The following is a 17,861-nucleotide window of genomic DNA, read 5'->3' as shown; positions in this document are numbered from 1 at the left end:
ACCCATGAACACAGTGTATGGAGATAAAGAGGGGAAAAAAGGCACAGACTAGATTCAGAATAAAGGGATCCATTAAAAAATACCAAGCAACTATGACAAAATTATGAAGAAAAGGCAGCTTTTTGTCATCAGTTTCATCACTCTCAAAAGGTGCCTACCATGCAGATACATATCCCACATGAAACATCTGTTATCAGCCTTACAGCAGGTATTGGCTTGTAAATGCTCTGTAAGGACAAATAACGAAATAACAGAGCAGTCAGTTTAACTCATCGGCATAAACGTGGTTACATCCCTGCTGTTGCCAGGGACAAAGTCCAGCAAACAAGCACTGCCACAGTCTGCACAGGTAGCAACCATATAGATCTAAACCTCGCTCACAATGCTGCAACACTGAGCATCACTCCTGAAAAACTACAGAGAAATAGATTAACAAAAATAGCCAACCAAGCAAAGCTCAAAATGTCCATTAGGGTAATATAAATATCAATACCTCCTAGATCACACCCATGAGAGATGTACTTAGTGGTAAAAATACAGCGCAAGAGACAAAACTATTGAGCTTCCAGATGAGAAACAAGGTATTTTCTAAAGCAAATTCTTCACAAAGATTTTAATATTAGAATTAAACAAGATGTGAGATATCACCAAACAGCTGTCTAGAGCAAATATTTTATTGAAACTCTTTTGCTTATCAGAGCATAGCACTATTCTTAGTTTTCAAGGTGGGCATGCTAGCCATTTCCGGACTCATTCTTTGCCATTTCTGATTTCTTCCTCTCTAGGATGGCAATCAAACAGGCAATGGAGCATCACTCCATAATCAAAAAGCAGCACGAGACTCCTATAGGAAACACACAGTGAGTGTGAACACAGTACATTAAATGGTTACAAATCACTAAGCAAAAGAGACGGTCCATAAAAAAACTTAAGATGTTGCCTTAGGAGGGAGATCAGCACAGTTGTTGTCAATGTTGCAAAGCAGAAGAGAGTGGAAGAATAACAGAGAGGAATGGAAAACATTAATTACTGCTCCGTGAAGGATGGGGATAGTTCCACGTAATGCTGCACAGCACTCACCGTGAGCCAAAAGAGCTCTGCCCTCTGCAGCAGGTACTGACCCTCAAAAAACTAGTGCCCCGCATTTTTCTCACCTCCAGGCACCTTCCCCTCCTCTATGGCCCCAGAAAAACTAAGCTGTGAGATGGTAGCTAAACTGCTGTTTTGAGGAGGCATATGTCAGAAGTGAAAAGGTACAAGACTCCAGACATGCCATACATGCACGCCTGTATGTTAGAATATTGTATGAGTTTGACCACCAACCCCACAAACTGTTCTGTGGCTCTGAAAAATGGAGGCACATCACACACAGAACCATGCCTGCTTCTAAAAATAAACAATCTGAAGTACAAAGCACATACTTGACAACTCTTCGAATAACCTCATTACCTCCAGTAGGGCCATAAAGGTGTGAGCACCTAGAAAATAGGCAATCAGGTACAAAAAAGTAGAACGCAGCTCTTTCACAGTTTTGCTGGCTCTTCAGAACTAATGAACAAAGAGAAGGGGAGGAAAAAGAAAAAAAAAAAGCTTTTCACAGTTCAGGCTCTAAAAATACCTTGGCAATAGACCTGATGAGTAGAAAAGCACCATTTTCAATAGGAGAAGTGTAGATCTTGGAAACCAATCACAGAATTCATTAAACATTTTTTACTGTATCCCTAGGTATAGAATGTAAATGTGCGTTTCAGGCCTACTGGCTTGGTCTTCCCTTTTATTAGTGGTTTTCAAGGAAAGTGTTTCTTGAATACCTAATTAGGACTAGTCATGTGCCACTTGCTACTAAGGTGACCAGTCTAAGAGACTAAAGTTCATTAAGTCAATATATTGACTGGTACTGTGGCACATAGAGCCATCAGCTGAGGATGAGAAAAAGCTTTGAAAGCATATGCTGTAGATTCATGACCAGTCCAACATTTTTGTTCCTTCCGAAAGAGCAGACTCACCCTCCATTTGTCCCTTCCCTTTTGCCAGCACGCCGGTGGTACGCTCCAAGTGCACAACAAATTAGACCTGGGATTGGTAAAGCTGGAAATTAAGCTTTTAGTTTTATTTCTTCTCTCTTGGAGCAGTTCCCTGGTCCTGATCAAAATCCAGCAACACAAATGGAAGTGCTCACACAAGTGTCATGGGCCAAACAGAGTGGCCAGGACAGCACTGGGAGTGACAGTACAGATTCATGCCACATAAAATTGATCATATCACTGTAACGATAGGCTAGTATTATACATAGTATTTTGGCATTTACCTCCCAGTGAGTCAGGCAAACAGGACAGGAGGCTTTTCTTCCTTTTATTTCTTCTTTCCCCAAGAAGTAGTATTTTAAAGAATCTTAATTATCATTATCTCAGAGACTGATGTTTTCTATGTTGCTAGGATGCATAATACACTTCTTGGCTTAACTATCTCCTCACTTACATTGGGGTCATATCTAAAAACTTTTGTGATCAGCATCAGCCCTCTCAAGGCAGGGCTTTTGGCAAATCAGCTGGTAATAGAAAAGTGCACTGCAATGTATTTCTCTAGATTTTAAAATAACCTAATTATCCACTTCTAACACACAAAGCCTGGAAGAGCAGGGCAAAATACTGATTTGGGAAATACAGACACCTGATGAACACTCACTTTGCTCTTAATTAGACAATACTGAGAGAGACATGGGTATTAGCCTTGTAATGGTGGGGAAAAATACATTACAAAAGTCTATAAGGTATCTATTAATATACTATGACTGACACTGATTTTGGAATTTTAGAGTTCAGAATATTTTCACACCAATCAACTTTATTTGTGATCAACGTTGCTATTAGTCTCCATCCCACAGGCCTGAAATATTAGCAGTTATGCCAAATCAGTGGCATATGACAGATCAGTATGACAGATCAGTGCTCTGACACACTGTCCTTAGAAGAGTATAGTTAAGGATACTATCTTTTATTAAAAGTTTTATGCGCCAACAACTCAAATCAAAAAGCAAATTTCAATACCTTCCACACACTCAAGCACAACAGTTGTGCAAGGCATTGTAACAGAATTCAGATCTGCAATAAAGTCTGTCCACCAACATACTTTTCTGCATTGACAACTGCACCATTGTCATCCCCAAAAAAAGCTGTTTCTCGTGTCACATGAATCTTACTTAAGTTTGGCATTTTGTTCACGAAGCTCCTCCTTCAGCTCCAAATTTTCCTTGAATGCCATCTGAGCTGTCAGCTCAGCCTGGTTTTTAGAAGTGGAGAGCACACATGCCTCTTCCTCCATCTCCTGAATTCGGGTTTGCAAAGACAGGAGGCGAGACGTTTGCCTAGCATTGTTTTCTTTGTAGCTTTCAGCTTCAGCCTTCAGCTCTTGAAAAGAGACTTCTTTAGAGGCCATCCTGGATCTGAGTTCATGAAGCTACAAACAAAGAAGAAAACTCATAAAAAAAGGAAGAATAATTTTGCGCAGGCTGAAATAAGTGACTGCACTGCAAGTTTAGTCATGTGACAAGAAACACATTTTGGAACAAAAGACTCAAGAGTCTTCTATCACTACAAGCCTCAGTGGAAGGACACAACTTTATTTTCATATAACTAGGAAAACAAGCAATGGAAGAAAGGGATTTGCAACACCAAAAGCTGCTGTCATGTAATACAATACAACTTTTCAAGATAATCTTTTACAGGAAGATAAATTTATTTACAAAATCAGAATTTAGGAAAAGCATGCCTTAAGTTCTGCTGCCCAGCCTTAACGCACTTGCATTACAAAACAGTCATTAACACCACTATTCCCTTTTTTTTGCCTGCCTCCTCCCTGCTCCCCGTTATGGTGCACAATTGCACAGATAATCTATAGCTGTGGGGAGCTGTTACAGCAAAGTATTCTGTTGTATGAGGGTGGAGCCTTTTGATGATTTGCAGCATATTCAGAGGCAAAGAAATTTTTGGAGAGTTGTGGTATAGGCAAACTCTTCTCTGTTTCTGCCAATAGTTATTTTATGGTCTGATAATCTGGTTATATGCATCTGGATTTACACAGAAACAGCAAGAGAGCCTTTCAAGAAGGGTGGGAGGAGGGACATCACCACCAAAAGTCAAGGATCTGTTCCAGAGATGATCTTCCCAACAGTTCACGGAGTTCAGTTGTTTTTCTTTAATTTTTCCCTCTCTCTTGGTTAAAAATTCCGTTTTCCATCTACAACCTTCTCTAAAAGACTGGGCTTGAGGCAGACACACCACACACATAAAATTTCAGTGGTTTTTATTTTCTTAATAGGAACAAGTAATTTTAAGTGGATTTTTTTTGTCACAAGAAGTGTTAATGCATGCTTCAGCTTTCCTGACAATTCCAATTGTAAGCAGTTTTAAGATACAATCGGAAGCATTTACCTCCTACTACATAAAATTACCAGGCACATAATTAAGCCACATTAACTGCTCTTTATGACATGCTAGAGCTCTTAACTTGTGGGAAACATTTCAAGGCAATAAATATTTAAGACATTAAGCTGCAATTCAGGACATCGGGAAATTCACAGCTCTGCCAGAGGCTTCCAGTGTGACCAAACCCAAGAGACTCAGAGAAATTCCAGGAGGCCAGTGAGCCAACTGAATACAGACTGCCTTGGAAAAGGGGGCTCCTGCTTCTCCTGCTCCCAGACACGCACGCCTGTCCTCTCCCTCGCACCAGCTCTGGTATTTGTCCAACTCCTCCACAAACAACTTAACTAATGCAGCTGACAAAAGAATTCACTTTCCGCAGAGGAGGAGGAGGAAGGGGAGCTGGCCACATCACAGAGAAAAGGCTGAGGAGTCAGGTAGGAAGATCACTCTTGCAGCAGCAGCATAGTCTCTGATGAGCTTAAGCTTCACCTGCAAGCGCTGGTTTATCAGACACTTTGGAGCTGGCATAAAGCAGCAATGATTTTGAGAAAAGCAGCTCTGCCTTTACCAAGGCTCATGGATTTCTTTTCCATACTCCACCCTCTTTTTTGTTCTAGCAGAAGCACTTCTATAGCTATGAGATGAAATAAGATTGGGAAACTGATCCGGCTGAAAAACAACCCAGAAGAAGAGGCTTTATTTTTCAGTTCCATCAGTTCCCCAACAGCATGGTGCACCGTAAAGCTACACATACATCTGTGCCAACACAAGGGATGGGGCAGTGTGGGGAAGGAAAGGAGCAGCTGAAGGAACAATAGGATTGCTTTGCTTGGCAGCTGGACCAAGCTATGGTAGCTTAAAGCATTCACAACTTTAAAACTTCTCTGTGGTTCAACTCCCCATCTGCAAAATGTGATATTTTTTCCTCTGTCCATTGTCTTTGTGGTCAGTTCCACCAGCAGAAAAAGCAAGAATAATCCCATATTATGAGTTTTACAGAGCACTCAGCAGAACAGGGCTCTGACCTCAGCTGGGTCATGTAGGTCTTTATTAACAAGAGCATGAACAGCTGCTTTCTTGACTATTCTTTCACTTTTGCAAGCACAGTGCTGAAAGAATCTATAAATCAGTCAGTCATGTTGGCAATAAAGCCATTCAACATTTCCAGTAATAAATTCTTTCTATAAGAACATGAGATTCCATATGGCATTTTAGAAGTGAAATTTAAAGCACTAATCCTGGATAGCCATTAAATGTAGGGGACCTCTGTAGTAATTTCAGGTGAAAATAGGCAGTTATATCTTAACTTATGAGCAACAGAGGACATCTACCAGAACTTTTATGCAACCATAATTTAGAAATATTAACTTTCAGGTTTAATTACAAAAGATTGCATTTTGATGATGATTATAAAAAGCTAGGCTGCTTCAAAGCTTTTAAATATAAGCTTGTAATCAGAACACAGAAGCAAGGAGAGTAAAAATTGCATGGAAGTTCTATGTTACAAGAAACACAAGTTCTGTATCAAAAGCAAGAAGCTTTAGACTTTCTGCAAATTTTCTGTTCTCTGCAGAAAGTGACTGCAGAGAATCCTCAGGTTTGGAGAAGGATTTGGGAGTATTTTGTACCTCTGACTGGACACAACTGTACTTCACTGAAAGTGCTGCAAGTTCACTTTGAGCAGTTTCAGCTGCAGCTCGATAGTGATTCATCTGCTCTCTCGTGACAGGAATATCCAAAAGAACGTGACTGTGAGACTCCTGGCAAGACAGAGCACAAAAACAAAATCATTAGACAATGTATTTTTTGAACATTTTTGCTTCAGTGCTTCTTTGTTTGATTAAGCTGCTCAAGGGCATCTATTCCAAACACGTTATTCCCAGAGTAACTGACCCTTACTGCAAAATAGGATACACGGTCACTTTTCTACCAGTCATCATTTTCATCTGCAAGTTCAGCCATCAATGTCAGTGATAAAGTACATCAGCACATAAGACATTCCCCCTCAACAATCCCAAAGCCTCCCACTATTTTCAGCTCAGGTTGTTTCCTGCAGTTTCAATGTATTTAGCAATATTTAAAAGGTCCCTCTTCTACAAACCTACCCAGCCACTCCTTCAACCCACATAAACTTTAACCCAAAGGGAGTCCTCAGGTGTCTCTTATGCAAAGAACTACTTTGGGGTTTAGACTTCAGTTACGTTGCACGCCCCCTCATTTTGCTGTTGGAAGAAATGGTGAAAAAAAAGCAATGGCTATCAATCCTCTCCACGCCACTCACAATTTTGCAGATTTCTGTCATATCTCACCTCCACAGTCTCTCTACAAGGTTGAAGAGTCCATGCCTATCCAGACACTCCTACTTGCTCCTCAAAGTCACTTTTTCGCTTGCCCATTTGTGCTTTTACTTCTAATCAGCCAAAGCTAAAGGCCCTTTTGAACTCCATCACTTGGACATAACTTCAGCTTTCTGCATGATGCTTTCTCGTCACCACAGCAATCACCACACTGACTTCCTTTCACCCTTTTTCAAACACTTCTGATAGATGGCAAGGCTGGCTCTGTGCTTCTAGCACAGTCTCCTTCACACCACTTGTATAACTCTTTTAGGTGTGCCTTTTAGATGCTTTACAGTAAGCGTTCTCATTCTTGTGTGGTTCTGCTCTTCTACAGTAGAGCAGAAATGTGTTGGATTTCTTGGCCTTTGTTACTTAAATCTTTCAATATGAAAATTCAGACCTGAGGTCCTGATAGGAGTTTTACTAGACAGAACATTTTTTTCAATTGACAGTGACTACAAAATGATAGAATTTAACATCTTCAGAACAAGACTGTGTTTAGGTCAAGCAGGGAGCATACGTGGCAGAGGACAGAACATGGCATTTTTATTCTATCAGCTCCCACGCAGGACAAACAAAAATTCAATCATAGAGCACGTAAGCATATATTACAAAATGCAAATCTCCCCCAGTTAATGGCTGCTGTTGAAACAAGGTATTTCAATTGTCGTGGTTTAGCCCCAGTCAGGAACCAAGCACCATGCTGCCGCTCGCTCACTCCCCCCTGGTGGGACAGGGGAGAGAATCAGAAGAGTAAAATGAGGAAACTCGTGGGTTAAGACAAAGACAGTTTAAAAGGCAAAGCAAAAGCTGCGTGCACAAGCAAAGCAAAACAAGGAATTAATTTGCTCCTTCCCATGGGCAGGCAGCTCTCCAGCCATCTCCAGGAAAGCAGGGCTCCATCAAGCATAACAGTTACTTGGGAAGACAAACGCCATCACTCCAAATGTCTCCCCAATTCCTTCTTCTTCCCCCAGCTTTATATACCAAGCATGACATCATATGGTATGGAATATCCCTTCGGTCAGTGGGGATCAGCTGTCCGGTTGTGTCCCCTGCTGACTTCCTGTGCACCCGGCAGAGCACGGGGAGCTGAAAAAGTCCTTGACCAGTGTAAGTGCTACTTAGCAACTACTAAAACATCTCCACATTATCAACACTGTTTTCAGCATAAACTCAAAACATAGCTCCATACTAGCTACTGTGAAGAAAATTAACTCTATCCCAGCTGAAACCATAACACAATAGAGACAGAGACAAGACGCTCTTCTACATCAGTGTTGGTTCCAGGCCGAGATAAATTACAAGTTCGGCTTCCACCCATTCTAAACAGAAATAAATCAACAGCTTTCTAAATAGGAGAACATCTAGTAAAATAAACCTCTACCATGAAACACACAGAAATCCCTGGGGAATAAGGCAAAACTACTGGCTTGGGCTGTAGCAGAAGACGAATTACCAGATTAGTTCCTCTAATATTGTCAACTCCTCTTTAATCTTTCTCCAATACACTAGTACCCACTGGATTAGATCCATCATGTTTAATCACATTCATCTCCCTCAAAGACACTCATCTGTGCTCTTTCACAAAGGAGTTGCCACTCTCATCAAGACAGACTGATAGACGGAGCACAGCTCACAGCCATGTACAACATAGCACACAATCTCCAAGATAAAAGGGCTGCTCATTTTCTCAACACTTTATCACCATTCTGAGGGAGTCAGGGAAGGCATGTGCCATCTCTTTGCTACTTTGTCTTCTTTTTTGCTTTACTCCACTTGTTTCACATCGAACAACCACATGGAATTCTTTGATGTAGAGAGGGGTTTTTTCATTCTGTAATACACCAGGGCTCCACCATGGCTGGAGCTTGCCAACAGTAACACTATGTTATTTATGTATGTTATTAAGTTTATATTATGGTATTGATGTATGTTTTCTTTTTCTTCCCTAAACAAACATAACCACTTATGACTCTACAGAAAGAAGGAATACATCTCAAAACTGATGAAATAAAAATATATCAGAGAATAGCTGAAGAAAGAAGTTCCCTGTTCAGCAGCAATAATCAACATAAAAAAACCCTTTACAGATGGACCTTCTGAAAACTACCTTTGTCATACAAATCCAGATTTTAAAATTATGAGCATTTTAAAGATGCACGTACACATCCAGAAGGACTTAAAAAGAGGTTTAAATGAAGTCAGGTGCAAAAGTCAATGGGAATTACTGTTTCACTCATTTACAGTCTTAGTGAGATTTACAGAAGCAGACCTCTGCATCCTCCAGTGCCTTAGTAAATGTGAAGCTAATCATACATGGCGACACCATGCTAGGAAAGTTGGTATGCTGATTATCATACCTTTGGCAGGGAATGTGCATGCTTCAATATTTAAGTCAATAGTTTTCTAAGTTTTGCCAGCAGCCGTTCACAAGTCTGATCATTAATCATACCTATAACAATGCAATTAATTTGGCATGACTCTGCTACAGGGATAAAATGTGTAATGCAGATGTGGCACTTTCGTATCTCTGGAAGAATTCAGATTTGCAATTTCCCGTGAGCACTGTGTAGTTTATACTGATTATTATTAAGAAAACAGAATTAATAAAGTGTTAAAAGAATAAGAGGCTGTAGACAGGAGAAGCCTTAATATATTATCACTCAACCAGCTCTAAATAATCTAGGTTTTGGGTGTTTCTCCCATTCACATTATTAACTTTTTTGATCTCTTTCAACTTACCTGCAAGAAAATGAAGTTTTCATTTCATCTCAAATGCTAAACAGAAGCTAAATCTATATTTACAATACTTAAGAGTAATATCTATTTGGCTTTATTAGCAACAGGCGTTCTTTAGAAGATAAGCAACATAAGATCACTGCTGTTATTGTGGGTTTTTTTGTTTTCATGTTTTACCAAATAGCTACTTTCACCTCCCCAGAATCTGGCCTGTAGTGGGCAAACTTCAGCCGATTCAGAAACAACAGAACTTCAACAACATTCAGTACTTTTATACCTCACCACATACATTGAAATCAGCCAACTGTTCAAGTCACTCACTCCCGTTCTGCTTTTGTCAGGTTTTCTTTTATTTCCTGCTATATTTCTTATTTCAACCCAGGCAAATACTGCTACCACTGCCCACCCTTTCCCAAAAGATATATTTTTAAAAAAAAAAAAATTCTATTGAAACAGAAAGCCCTCAGCAAGCATTTAAGCACTGACCACTACCCTGAGTGACTTGCCAGTGCATTGCCTCTACCCCATAGCAGGTGGACACGGGGCAGGGATTTCTTCTTCCCATCTCCAAAGCACCTAAGCACACTGGTGTAGGCAAACCAAAAATAATGACTCATGAACCTTTGTCGACTCCATTCCTCCTTTGCTTCTACAGAACAAATGGGAGCGGGGCGGGGAAGAGAGGCTGGAAATTAAATAGATTTGCAATATGATGACACATGACAATAATTTTCACAGACCTGCTTTACTAAACTATGCCATAGGTCACAATCAGAGAAGTAGGACATAAAAGCCGAACATTACAGGAAAGCTTCCTTAGTAGTCTACGAGCTTTGATGGCCTCCACAACATTCAAACCCACATCTAACTAAAACAGACAACTTTGACTCCTCTGGTTCACATTCACTGGTTCAGCTGCACAGTCAGGCTTTGTGCAGTTATCACTTCCTTTTGCCTCTGCTTTTCATGTGCTCCAAGGTTTTATTTCATCTCTCCTTTTACCCCACATCTCTTCTACACTGATAAATTTAAAAAAAAAATCTGAGCAATAAGCATGTGATCTATCTTAACTGAACATCTTGTTTCCTCCTCAGATGTTAAGGTAACTAGTGGGCCCTTTTCACCTACATATTTATACAGGACTTACACATTGGTTGGACTCAGTGGGCTATTCAATAATTTCTACAAATCCCAATGTTGTAACAGTTCATATTCTTTTCAGACAAAATGAGATATCCTGATTCTGTAATATTTCTTCCTAAGACAAATTCATGTTCTTGGGTGTATATGTGCATAAAAATTGTTCTAATTTCTGAAAATACGATGCAGCAGCACAGTCTATTAATATTATTATTATTTGCTGCAACCAGAACAAAGATGACATCCAACATGAAGTACTGGGAAGAATGTGCAGTTGAAAAACTTCCATGCAGAATTTATCTCCCTGAGAAATCACAAGGAAATGTTAGTCCTCAAACCTGCTATTGGATCCATGGAGGCTAAGGTGCCCTTCAAGACAATGGGGATGAAAAGGAATTAATTTTGTACAGGCTGAACTGCTGGAAAAAGGATCTTAAACATTATGTTTTGATTGTAACTATTCTAACTACAGCTAGAAACTTAATATTAAAAGTTTGCCATCCAGAAGCTAACTAGCTTAATGTTCTGATTAAACAATCAAAAATGTTCCAAAAAGGCTGTTTTCAAAGTTATCTTGTATAAATTTATTTTAAAATGAAAGAAAATTCTGCTTCAGCATGCAGGGAATATTCAATTTCCATTTTATTTTGCAAAATAAACTATCCTAGGATAAAGAAATACAAGTTTTAGCAAATAATTTTTTTCATAAGATCTGCAGGATAAAAAGCAAGTTTTTATGCAAATAACTACAAGTTACATGACAATTGGGCACTGGAGAGTTTTTAGAGATTCATTTCTAAGTCAGATGGAGGGAAGGCAGGTAGCACTTGGCTATTGCAGATTTTGCTTTGTAGAAGCAGCCAGCCAGCCAGCACATCGCTTCAGGATAGCCACAGGAGCTACATGCACCAATGACTGCAAGAAGGATAAGCCACTGTTACACAGTTAAGTCAGATTTTGTTAGCTCATGTGAGAACAGACTAACGTGAATTGGAGTGATTTAGAAAAAAAAACAAAACAAACAAACCAACCTGTTCACAAATTAACCATCTTGTATGTATATTTTAGGTAAGGTTGACTTCTTTGTAGATAATACTTTGCCCAATTTGCCAGAGATCTCAAAATGTTTGTATTGATAATGCTTTATTAACACCAATTTCAGAATTTGCAAGTAACGTTTCAAAGCCATTTCAGTTCTGTCAGTTTCTTTTTCACATTATAAAATGCCAGAAATATCCAATTACTTTTGATCACTTCCCACTCAGTGAAGCCTTCTTTCCCCATACTGATCTCTCCCTATAACTAGGTCCAACTCATTGCTTGCAGTTTTTGTGTGTGCAATTCTGAAAAGCTCTTTTTTTGTTGTTGCTACATGCCCGTGGAGTTTTTATCCACTAGTATACTATTCCAGAAACATGTAAAACTAAGTAATGTGTTCCCCACAGCTCAAATAAATTACCAGAGAGATTTTCTAAATTCCTTTCAGAAGGGTACTGCTTAGCTCTACCCTCCTCCCTTTGCAGTAATCATTGAAAGGTATTACTGAAAGATAAAAATCTCCCTCTAGTGTTGCTCCTCTACTGAAGAGGCCAACTTCAAGCTTGATTAATGGACCCAAATGAAAGTTTCATGACTATCAAAATTTCAGTCTTACCCGCTACTGTTACAAGAAGCAGTTAAAGCGTTTTCATCTTTCATTTTCCTGTTAGGATGCGGTGACTTTGCATCTAAATACAATAAATACATTCAATATGATGAAGGACAGCAGTCACCTCAAGGCAATTACAGAGACGCATCACCTACTGAAAATATTACTTGACATGGTTTTTGTTTTACTTCATCCTTTGCCCGTATGGCTAAATCAAGGAATTTGGATCTCCCCTGACACTTTGTCTCACAGCTTTTCCAAAATGATTAACAAGAAGGAGCTGCTGTGTTTAGCCTCAAAATAATAAAAAGGGTAACTGCTAAGACAAAATTTAAGATAAAAATATGACAAAATTAAGTGCTTATGCAGGGATTTTTGCAAACCACTTGTCATTCTATTGTTTTTACTTTGAATGGAATTAAATAACTTTTATAAAAGAATAGCTTAAATGAGAGATTTAAAAAACAGACCATTGTGCAATACCAACGCTCTTGCAATTTTCCTCCAATGCCTATATACTACAGTCAATGAAAGGCAAATATTTAGATATATTTAAGTGTGTTGGTATATACACAGTTAAGACTGAATAGTGCTATAGTTTGATTTGTCTTTTGTAACCCACATTTTAATACCTAGTTTCTGATGTGCTGCCAGTCACAAAAGTAACATTCACAAACTACTTGACTTCAGGTCAGCAGGATGTAGAGCAGGTTACTGTCAGCTCTGTAACTAAGCAGTGCTAACAAAAACTTTGCACTCGGGTCAACACAGTCATATTTAATATAATAGCCTTGATTTTGCCATGACAAACTACCAAAATTCTGTATTTTTCATCTCAGAACAATACAGCATAATTTAAAAATTGATGTTTGACTATCAAGGAGATACTGAGTTGTTCGCACACTAATAAATTGTTTATCCTTTGAAATACGAAACCATTACAAGTTTTCTACTATGTCTTTAGTACAAGAGTTCTAAGCAATATCCTCAAGCCTTTAAATTCACATCAAAGCCAGTAAATCAGTTTCAAAGGAAAAAGAAATGCAAAGAAGAAATTCTCAGATAGCTATAAATAACTACTGCATGAAAGATACTCCCTTCTGCAACACTTAATAAGAAAAAACTTTCGTCCTTGAATTTGTAAAGATAAGCCGTAACGATCAGCTGAAGTTGCCTGAGCCACAGCTGAGGCGCGCGCCTACCGCCGCGTAACGCTCTGCAGCTACAGAATGTGTTTAAAAGAGGCGAAATTAAGTTTAATATTACAACGATAACTTGCGGGGGGCGGGGGGGGAGGTGAGGGGGGCGGTTCACAGTCAGCCTCGATGCCAGTCACCCTCCACAGAAAGAGACGGCACAAATCTATTGGAGACCGGGGGCGGGGACGGATGGTTTTCCCAAAACCGGAGCTTTATTCTCCGATAGGGAAACTGCAGAAAGGCCCCAAACGAACCAAAACTCTCTACTCTTTCTCAGTTTCTCCGATCCCGCCCGGCCTCGCCCTGTGCCGGGCGGCGGGCCACGGCAGCCCTCACGGCAGCCGCGCGGCCCGGCCCGGCCCGGCCCGCCAGGCCCAGTCCCCGGGGCTGCCATCCCCGTCCCGGTTCTCCCCCGGGGACGCGGTGTCCGGGCCGGCCGCGGCCTCCCGCTCGCAGAAGCCACCGCCGACCCCGCAGGGCCGGGCCGCTCCCCAGCGCCTAGTGCTGCGGTACCTCCGCCGCCGCGCCGCCGCCCCTGTCAGCCATTCGAGGGGCGGCGGAGGCCGCACGGGGCCCGCCGCTGCCGGCCCCGGCGCTGCTCATGGAGGCCGCCGCCGTGCCGCTGTCCCCCTGGCAACGCGAAGCGGGCGGCGCGGCCTGCGCCCGCCTCCGGCCGGGCGGGCAGACGGGCGGCGGGGCTTCCAGCCGGGGGGGTCGCCGTGGGGTTCCCTGGTTAGGGAAGGGGGGGACGGTGCACGGTGCCTGGAGGCGAGCAGTCATTACAAAGCGATGCTCACATAAACGTTTTTTTTCCACTTAACTAGACATTACAGAACAAAAACTTTATAAATCCGAGAAAATGGCCTCAAAATTTTCCTAAATAAAATCAAAACGGGCAAGCAGAGCAGATGAAACAGCAGCATGCTCTTACTCGGGCAGGGGTGCCTTCTCCCTGAGCCCACAAAATGAGCACCTCCAGGGAAAGCAGCCTACCTGCATCACTGCTACCATACCTCTGGCTGAAAGAGGACCCCCTCCTCCTCCTCGTCTCCCCTCCAAATAACGTGGATAAACGTGGGAAGAGAGGGACTGCAACTAGCAGTATAAGAAAATTAAACCTTCAGGTGTATCAGTGTGGCACATCGTTTGCTTTGAAGACCCTGTCAGCTAGCGGGCCTGCCTTGGTGCCTCTGGGGATGGTGCCGTCTGGCACCATTTCTGTACTCACAAGTCAAAAAGCATCTCACCTTTCTTAGAAACACTGACTTACCCATGTTTCCCAGAGAAGAAAATGGAAAAGCTAGGAATAGCACTGATTTTTTCCCTCTTTTTTTTTTTTTTTTCCTCTTCTCTGTGTGCTTGACACCATCTCACTGCTGCTGCCAAGGACAATGAAGACCCCAGCCCAAGCAGAAGGGTGCCAGTGTGGATCATCACCCTATTTAAAATGCTACATTGCTTAAAGCACACAGCTAGGCCGTGCGATACCTTGGCTGGAATCTGCCACTAAACTCATAAAGGAAAGGAGAAAAATCGCTGAATGTGAGGAAGCAGTGCTGGGAGCAGATCAGGGGAAACGGAGGCCACACAGGTCTGACTGAGGCCATGCAGCACTGGCAGCAGGACCAGCGGGAGCCACCGGCCTCCATCTCAGGGAGCGTCTGGGGAAAGACGCAGTCGCCATCGATGTGTGAGGTGACAAGAACTCCCTGGTGGCACGTTTCCAGTTCATCCTCATGGGCGAAGGGTGGGCTAACAGCAATACCGGATGGCATACAAGGTATAAAAATGTATTACAAAAAACATTGTTCTTGAGGGCTGTCTACACAAATGCTGTTAATGTTGCTGTAGCAGCAGAGTGAAACCAGCAGGGCATTTCTGAATCAAAATTACCCAGTGCTGACAGAGTGGATGGGGGTCCAGAGAAGGTAGCTGCACGCAGCATGCACTGCAGGCATCAATCTGAAGGGAGACAGCCCCTGAACCCAGCGGCTGCTGCCTGGGAGGAGGGACCCTAGTTTTGCAATGCTGAACTCTCAGAAGGAGCCAGAGGAGAAGAGCAGGGACCTTAGCCAGAGGGGAACTGTGCACCCACGCTGTCTCCATATGGTTCAGCAAGAAACGCCCAGGCATTTGCTAGTTCCGAGTTAAATTGCATTCAGTTCCCAAGCCAAAGTTTATCCCAAAGTAGTATAAATCTCGATTAACACAAAGCCTTAATATTTTTGAGGATAATGTTCCTGACTTTTTTTTCCCCCTCTTCTGTGTCTGTGACTGTTCTATTATGTGAGGTACCTAAAATATGCTGCTGGCTAGGGAACCCAACCAAAAGTTTTTATAACTTCAAACATGGTGGATCAAAGCTGCTACCACCACATGGTGCAAAATGTCGATCCAGCATAAACTCATTTTGCAATTCAAATCTATTAAGTATTTTTGACAGGTTAAATTTTTACTGGCAGTCTTACATAAGACCAGCATAAATCTGGCACAAATTTTAATGTCCTCTGCAAATTTAGACAAACATATCATCCTGGATTTGTCCAGCATCTGACTACAGCCTAATCTGTCCCACTACTGGAGCAGCATGCAGATGCAGAATTAAATGATTGTGAAACTTTGTCCTAACTTTCTTACGCACGTGCTTGAGTACACTCTCCCATTGCTAGTCCTGCAGTGCCACGGCTGGTTCAAGAGCTATACTTCAGCCACTTCTATGCCCTTGGTGATGGGGAGAGATACTTACACAGCTGTATCTTACAATAGATCTATAAAGTTATTTGGCTTTAAAAAGAAATGCTGAATCTGAAGAACTGTAGCAAGAGTAACAACAAAAGAGGAGAGAAAAAAAGGATGAGTAGGGCAGTCTGAGGGGGTGCAATACGCACTCTTCAAGCCATTTGACTAAGTAAAAAAAGGTATCCTATTACAGGGTGCTCACACTTTAGAAATGCTTTCGGCTTGTTTGCTAAATATTACAGGTAGGGTACTCTGTTTCTTTTTCCTTAACAGGGGCAGGAAATAACAGCTTGGAAGGGTCACTGCAGGATTTTTAGTTAAAAATAATTTCAAGGAGTCATTTTCATGATGTTATGTTACAGAAAATGCACGGACAGGATGTTCTCAGCCTTTCTGAGCAAAGGATGATGCAGAATCTCTTGAATGTTGTACCTAATAAAGTCACTCCAATTTTTAAAACAGGAAATAATAATTAAAAAATTACTAAAATCTTTACCTTCTGTGAAAGAGCTCAGCCTTGGGGAAAGACACTAAAACTGACTTGGGATATGAAAACCCAATTACAGTAGCCAGTAGACTTCAAAATCTATCACTTGAGATAGTTCTGCAGGTTCCTATGTATCTGCTCCTAACTGAATTTTCTGTAAGTAAATGGGAATGGACGTATCAGAATAATTTCAAAGGTACGAGTCACACGATGATGTGGATAACTTGCCCCTCACTCAGTGAAAGAGACATCCTCTGTATCTTGCAGATATGGATGGATGGAGAGCAATTGTTCTGAGTACCCCCACAGTAACATCTTTCTGGACACCCGATCCAGAGATTCCCTAACAAGTGACACAAATTAGCTCAGCTTGCCTTTCAAAGTGCTTAGTACGCCACAGGCTAAAATGACATTCCTGTATCAACTTCTGTATTTTGCTAGCAAATCAGTCTGCAGACTTTTGAGAACTTAATAAAGGGACAAGTGAGTTGCATAAAATAAGAGCCACAATTTAAAAAACAAAAACAAACAAAAAAACCCAACTTACTGGGGCCTGCAGCAGCACTGCAAGAATGATTCCTACAGGTGCACGGACATTGTAACAGGCAGACCTGATCTAGGAAAGAGGTCCCTAAAACACTATTTCTTTAAGAAAGAAGTCCTCAGAGCCAAACCCATTCTTAAGAATGGAATGATTAACTCCTTAATGAAAGGTGAGATCTTATTTTTATTATTTTAATTGCTTTTAAATATTTTCATTAATTTAAAAAAAATCAAAAGCACTACTAGGAAATGTGTCTTTTGGCATTGTATTTTTAAACCAATTTCAAAAGAACCAAGTGCAATCATAATATTTAAGCATGCAGACATACTGCTTTAACAATATTTCTCTCAAGTCCGTGACAAATCTCAAGCAAATCTGACAGAAGTTACATCAGAACGATGCTTACTTTCCTGTAAATATTGTGAAACACGGACAGTCAAGCACAGAATGAACACTGAGATGCCCCAGCTGTGTGGAGAGTCTGCAGTATGTTCCAATGTGTTATTACAATCTGTACTGAAATTTGTTTGGGGGTTTTTATTGGTGGGGTGTTTTGGTTTTGGGTTTTTTTCCCCCCAAATGCCCATCAGGAAGTGAGG

General features: G+C 41.2%; 1 protein-coding gene across 2 annotated transcripts in view; it reads right to left on the bottom strand.

The window, feature by feature from the left end:
* Positions 1-14,135, bottom strand: part of CCDC170 (coiled-coil domain containing 170) — a 46,200-nt gene extending 32,065 nt beyond the window's left edge. Inside the window, exons 1-3 of one of the 2 annotated variants that reach the window (XM_064447041.1) lie at positions 14,006-14,135; positions 6,053-6,184; positions 3,200-3,456 (exon numbers count right to left, since the gene is read on the bottom strand). In XM_064447041.1, the coding sequence (XP_064303111.1) occupies positions 3,200-3,456; positions 6,053-6,184; positions 14,006-14,095 (479 nt within the window). In that variant the 5' untranslated portion in view covers positions 14,096-14,135. The other variant, XM_064447042.1, reaches the window with a different exon arrangement.
* Between the last annotated feature and the right edge of the window lie 3,726 nt (positions 14,136-17,861).

This window comes from Phalacrocorax carbo, chromosome 3, assembly GCF_963921805.1.
Source record: "Phalacrocorax carbo chromosome 3, bPhaCar2.1, whole genome shotgun sequence".
Lineage (NCBI taxonomy): Eukaryota > Metazoa > Chordata > Aves > Suliformes > Phalacrocoracidae > Phalacrocorax > Phalacrocorax carbo.
Note: the sequence above shows the minus strand (reverse complement) of the source record. Positions and strands in the feature narration are given on the sequence as shown.